The following is a 6,814-nucleotide window of genomic DNA, read 5'->3' as shown; positions in this document are numbered from 1 at the left end:
TTCTCCAGTTCCCCAATGTTCTTTTTGCGAATTGGTGCCCAAAACTGAACTGCATATTCCAGATGATGTCTTACTAATGATTTGTACCGGGGTAATATCTCTCTCTCTCTGTAGTCTATACCTCTTTTAATACAAGAGAGTTATAGTATCATCTACATTAGGAGTTATTATACACCTGTCCCACCTCTGTTCTTTTTGCATTTTATTCCCCTTTTTTAGATGTCATCAGGCCAGGAAGGTAGTGCTTAATAATTCACAGCAAGACTGATGATATAACATTGGTACCCTTCTGCATCACTGTAGGCTATTGCAGAGAGCAGGTCCATTCAAGGCAGAAGACTTAGGACAGTAAAGGCTGGTAGGTTTTAGGAGGTCTGGGCAGGTTCAGGGAGCCACTGCTAGAGACCTTGTGGTGGTCCAACACAGTATGCTGTAAAGAAATCAGGGACGAACCTCAACAATAAGGACTAAAATTGTATCCTATAGGGCACGGGTGTCAAACTGGCGGCCCTCCAGCTGTTGCCAAACTACAAGTCCCATAAGGCATTGCAAGATTGACAGTTACAAGCATGACTCCCAAAGGCAGAGGCATGATGGGACTTGTAGTTTTGCAACAGATGGAGGGCCACCAGTTTGACACCCCTGCTATAGGGTATGTGATCTCAGTAAAGAACTCCTGACTGAGGCAGAGCCTAATTGTCCATTCTGGTCCAGCTCTTCCACCACTCCCTACATAACCTTTTACATAGATGCCAGACAAGCATGAAGGGGGTTATTCTAGAGTGTATACTGAGTGATAGCATTGAGTTTCAGGCCTTTTGAATGTCTCCACAAATATAAACAGGCATTAAACACACATCTAATCTGTACAAAGTCTTGTAAAGGTACAGTGAAACCTGGGAGTGCAATTTTGCATACAAAACCAGCAAAGAGCATATGAACAGACATGTCAATCACAAAGGGGAAGAAAAAAGGTATATTATATTTATTTATACGGATATTTATATATACTGTGTATACACAATTCAAGTCTAAGTGATGTTTTACAAAGACTGGCTTTTCAGACATTGGTAATGATAAACCAGTGCCCCAGCATCGAACTCAAATTAAAGAGACAGGGTCACACATACAGTTCCTTTGTTGTCTCGCTCCATGTAGAACCAGAGAAAGAATCTGAAAACCTCTAACAGTCCGACGTCTGGGTGTTACGGATCCGCTAACAGGAAAAGTAGGCACTGAGGAGTTAGGTTACCAGTAAGAAACGGAAAACATAAAACAACACTTAAAAAGGCTAAGCATATCATATACAAAGTATAAACCAGTGTCCTATCTGCTCGATCTCTTTGTAACCTGGTCATGACATGCTTGTAAGGTAACAAGCCATTTGTAATGTAGTGGAGCTGCTCTGTCAGGAATGTGGGGTGGGTGATGTATTTTGGGAAGGGGAGGTGGAGGTAAAGTGCACCTGTCATCTAGCCTCATTCGTAACCTGACTTGATTCAACGCTTCTCACAAGCTCTTTGATGTACGGGGCCAGATCTGAGGCAGCCATTTTTTGATCCAAATTATTGCAGCAGGCATGCTAGAAACTAGCAACATTACAAAACATAAAATGGCTGCCTCTGCCATTACTAGTAGTCTAAAAGAGGGGTGCAGGAAACATATTTGCATGTTCCTGTATTGTGGTTTGCTGCACAGGGAAGGCAAAGCTGGCCAAATTATGCCATGAAGGAGGAAGGGGCTGAAATCAAGTGCAAAGGCAATATGTCCTAAGCGTCCCCTGAACTTAACCCCAGGCTATGCCACATCAGAAATATGCAGGATCAGTTGTTGCAGAAGATTTGAGACTGTGCCATTGTTATATCAGTACACAAAGGCACAAATGCAGGAAGCAGGCTGATGACACAAAGGTTGTCAATTTACTGCAACAGTAGAATTTGGAACCCCAAGTGGATCCCTTGTACAAGGTGCAATTTATCAGCATTATAATGAATTTGAACCCAACTGCTGTGTTGATGAAACTGCACTCAAGGAATATAAATGTTACATCTGCCATGCACTTCAATACCTTATGTGCTGTGCTCCACTTAGGCCTCCGTGATGCCAAGCTGCGCTCCACTTAGGCCTCCGTGACGCCACGCTGCGCTCCACTTAGGCCTCCGTGACGCCGCGCTCCACTTAGGCCTCCGTGACGCCGCGCTCCACTTAGGCCTCCGTGACGCCGCGCTCCACTTAGGCCTCCGTGACGCCGCGCTCCACTTAGGCCTCCGTGACGCCGCGCTCCACTTAGGCCTCCGTGACGCCGCGCTCCACTTAGGCCTCCGTGACGCCACGCTGCGCACCACTTAGGCCTCCGTGACGCCACGCTGCGCTCCACTTAGGCCTCCGTGACGCCGCGCTCCACTTAGGCCTCCGTGACGCCGCGCTCCACTTAGGCCTCCGTGACGCCGCGCTCCACTTAGGCCTCCGTGACGCCACGCTGCGCACCACTTAGGCCTCTGTGACGCCACGCTGCGCTCCACTTAGGCCTCCGTGACACAACGCGTTATCAGTCAAGGTCTTTCAGAATACAGTCACACATAACACACTAACAGGCATTTCCCCTTTAAATGGGTTCTGATCCCCTTTTTTGTAGCAAAACCATGAAGGAGGGGATGGCTCTAAATTGGAAAAAAAAAGTGACCACCTAGACAGGTCTATTTATTTTAACCATGGGGTATTTGAGACATTAATAAAAATGGGTTGAACTGGAGAGAACCTATTTTACAAAGAACCTGACTAGCCTGCATCAAGGTCTGCCCTTGAACGTAACCACTGCAAATGTCAATGGAGTTGAGGTTAAGTTTCTAATCATGATATTTAAAGTAGAACTATAGGCAATTTTTTTCATTTTGGATAGAGTAAGAAAGGGTTATAACCCCTGTCATTTTTTTTTTTTGCGATCTCTGTCCCATTGGGGAGTTGCACCTTCACTTCCTGTCCCATCGCCAATATAGGCAGTGAGGTGAAATCCCTGCAAATTTGGAGCCACCAAGGTCACCAGAATTAGTGTCCCCATTGGAAGATTTCCCCTCTATTACTGTTTTGGGAACAACCCAAAATTTGGGATTTACTTTACTTTCACTTTCAACAAGAATGGTAAACAGGACAAATAAAGAAGGTGAATCTCCCTAACAGTGGCACAGACAGATATACAAACCTAATAGCCATTCAAATCCATCGCCACTCAACCCAAAACTAAAAAAAAAACATTTTTGCTTTAAGTTATACTTTAAAGGCCAAGTTTGCCTTTTTTTTTCCTTCCTTTTTAAATGATTGTGCACTGGAGGGGTCCCAGTAGGGTTAGGGGAAAAAAAAGAAGCAAAGTCCAGCATATTAAGGTCTCATGCACACAGAGCTTTTGCAGGTAATGGGTTTTTTCATTTAGCCCGTAAAAGCACCTCTATGTGAGCCTATTGGTCCATGCACACACAGCCATATTAGAAGTGGAGCAGGCAGGCAGAAAAAAGCTCCACCAGATGCACATTCTTGAGCGGAATGTTCCAGGTGAAATAAACGCCATTTGCGTAAAACATATGCGTGTAAATACATTACAATGGCCAGAATAAATTAATATTCTGGCCAATAGAATGCATTTAAACTAACACATGTGCAGTAGGCAGCTTTTTCCTGCCAGCAGTTTAGAGGGGCTTTTTCAGATGCCCTGTGTGCCTAATTGGGGACTTTGTTTGCATTGCATACCCTTAGGCCAATCTGTCTCCCCAAAGTGTTAAAAAAAAAAAAAAAAAACTAACAACCTAACAGAACCACCCAGTCTTGGCACAGAAGCTGGACTGTCCTATTGTTGAGCACCCCCCCAGCATAACAGGAATGAGTGCTCTTCCTTGCTCTCAAACGGACACGAGTTCAGCCGCTGCTGCAACAGAGGGATAAACAGCACCCTGTGCATGCGCTGGTTTGTGACCAAGGGAGAGTGCATTCATGTTATGCTGGGAGTATGGCCAGAGGTCAAGGCTTTTCTTCATATATTGAACCAAAACTCAACAGGTTTGGCTGGAGGGTCTTTTTTTTTTTTTTTAAAAGGAAATATGGGCAAATCCATTGAGATTCATTAAGAATTACAGTTAAACAGCTAAAGACATAGGTATATCTAGTTTAACCCACCAAAGAATTTACAATTCTATTTACCCACTTTTGAGATTCACTCTGCCCTGCTAGTAAGTACAGCCAGGTCCATGACCTCACTCCTAAATGCAGATGAATGGAGATCGGTCAAAGACCTACCATTGCCTGTGAGTGTCCACTGTGGTGCAGATCCTAGTTAGCCAAAGCAACTGGTGGACAGCAGGAAAGGTCTAGTGAGGTGGGGCAGGGGGCATAGCACTTCTTACACATCACAAATGAGGGTCAGTACTGGTAAGGCATGAGGAGGCCCTTCAGCTACACACATACTTATACATCGGAGAGGCCATATAGATGATATGAACAACTCACTTTGTCATCTAAGGGGGAATCTGCCGTAATGCTTCTGCTAGGGGATAAAATGGATGAACCACAGGTGGACTGTCCTTTTACCCATTACTGTAATAATCATTGAACTAGTGTTGTGCTACTTTTGGGCCACTTTGCTTTGACTGCACCACCAAAATCAGCCAGCCCAGTTGCAGCCTGGCAGCTTACGGCAGAGGTTTCTTACAGACTTAACTTCTTTGTGCCAGAATCCCTTTAAAGGCCGGCTCCAGCCAAAACTATTTTCAGTAGTGCAAGGAACAGAACCTCCTCCAGATGTTAAACGCTGTCCGTGTTCCCACCGTGAATATTTACCCTTGCTTCCTGTTAAAGTGTCTGGCGTCAGGACAGGAAGTGGGGCAAAACCCCACGAAGACACAGCTTTTAAACTTTAGACACATTAACCCTTTCCCTAATTGAAGTGGACCGGAACCTTGAAAAGTGAAAATTTGCTATACTATATCATCAATAAATGTTGTGCCCAAGGAACACCCTGAAAAAAAAAAAAAAGAAAATCTACCTTTGGTCTCCAGGTAAGCAAGTGTGTCTACAGCTTTATATCTTCTGTGGGAGATCATTTAAGGCACTGCTGCCTCTAATTGCTAGATTTACCATCTTTGAAATAAGATATGGTGAGGACACTACTGTGCTGCTCATTGTTGTCCTTGCTGGAGGGGAAGCTGTACCTGAGGACCTGCAAGACCTGATCATTACATCACCAGCCATCAGGGAGACAGCTCAGACATGAGAAAGCAAAGCCCTGCTCATCTACAAACATGGCTGCCCCTACACAGACAGACACAGTGCCGAGCAGGACATGGTAAGTCAGCAATGGAGAAAATATCAGATGAAGGGGCCACAAGCACTACCGTTTACTAGTCCTTTGCTCTCTTCCTATGACTTATGGACACAGCTTCCAAAAAGGTACAGGTCCATATTAATTTATCAAACCTAAATAAAAAATACAAAGTTTTAGCTGGAGCACATAGCTAGCTGTAATGCAAAATGAAGGACCCCTCATTAAATATGGTAACGTCATTCACTACATATAAAGCGTGTTTGCTAGTGTTAAGATTAGTGCACAGTGACACTTCCAGTTACGGCAGTGTGTAAATCCTTGGGGGAGGGAGAAGATATATTTCTGTTGTAACCTACCTCCCACTGGCTGCAAAATACCCAATTAAACTATAGCATAGCCTGCAAGGTGCTTGTTTTGTAGTGGCATTTAACCGCATGGAAGGGAAAAAGTGGAACCTATACCAAACACTGCTGATCGGTTACACCTTGGTTGCCAACCAGGGCCCAGTTCAGAAACCATGCCGCTAAACAGTCCAGTCGTGTTCACTTCCTGGTTCGAAGGCGCTTTGATTTCCTAGGACAGTCCGCAACTTCAGCTACTTTCTTCCTTTTTTGAGGGGAGTCCTCACGCGGGCTTGTTCCAGGATTGCCAACAGCCCTCTCCATGACCTCGCGCAGTTTGTGCTCCAGTTCAGCAAGTCGCACGTTCTGCTCGCCTATGATTTGGGTCTGTTCTAGCAGTTTCTGGTCCTGGTCTTGTAGCTGTTTCTGCTGCTCTTGTACCTTGGTGCGTAGCTCAGACACTTCCCGCCTGAGGACTGTCATACCAGCTCCATTGGCTTTCACCTGCTGTGTCAGTTTTGTCACTTCCTGTCTTGAGGGATTTTGCTTGGAGAGCAGCTGAATCGTGCTTAGTGTGGTGGAGGGGCCTGGAACTGCAGAATTACAGAAAATCATGATGACTTATCAATCTAATAAAACTTCACCTAATTCATGAACTAGTGATTCAGAAAAAGGTTCTATTTCTATGGGTTACTTCAGCTGGAAGGAGTTGCAGGGGATCATTCTGGATAAAAACTGCTGATACCCTATTGTAAGGCTAATGCCAGTTCTACAGCACTAAAAAAAGGATACTGGAATGATGCTTGTGTCTGTCTGCATCATTGTGGTATAACCACTCAAAGTCCAGCGACATACAGGTACATCACCGGAGCTGAAGTGGTTAAGGATGTACTACTGAATTCAGAGTGGATGCATTTTTTAGTTTTTTAAAAAGAAGTTTGGGGTTGGAAAAAAAAAAAAAAAATATATAGATATTCACCTCCATAATACACAAAATAGCAGGAGTGCTGCCTCAATGTATGTTATATTACATGAAAAACATGCGATAATAATGAACACAACAAAAAATTGTGAACCAAAGTCCTAAATGTGAAATCGACAAGTGGACAAAAATCCCTTTCACATCCAGAAGGCGATAAGTGCTCTGTGCTCCCTGCCTGTGTGC

At 44.4% G+C, this 6,814-nt stretch overlaps 1 protein-coding gene across 1 annotated transcript in view; it reads right to left on the bottom strand.

Annotated features, from left to right (window-relative positions):
* Positions 1-970: 970 nt before the first annotated feature.
* FBXO28 (F-box protein 28) overlaps positions 971-6,814 on the bottom strand; it is a 40,360-nt gene continuing 34,516 nt past the window's right edge. The window contains exon 5 of the mRNA XM_089685067.1: positions 971-6,242. Coding sequence (XP_089541193.1) covers positions 5,851-6,242 — 392 coding nt within the window. The 3' untranslated portion in view covers positions 971-5,850. The remainder of the gene's footprint in view (positions 6,243-6,814) is intronic.

Source organism: Staurois parvus, unplaced genomic scaffold (assembly GCF_062004578.1).
Source record: "Staurois parvus isolate SC_StPar_1 unplaced genomic scaffold, SC_StPar_1.0 ptg000362l, whole genome shotgun sequence".
NCBI lineage: Eukaryota > Metazoa > Chordata > Amphibia > Anura > Ranidae > Staurois > Staurois parvus.
Note: the sequence above shows the minus strand (reverse complement) of the source record. Positions and strands in the feature narration are given on the sequence as shown.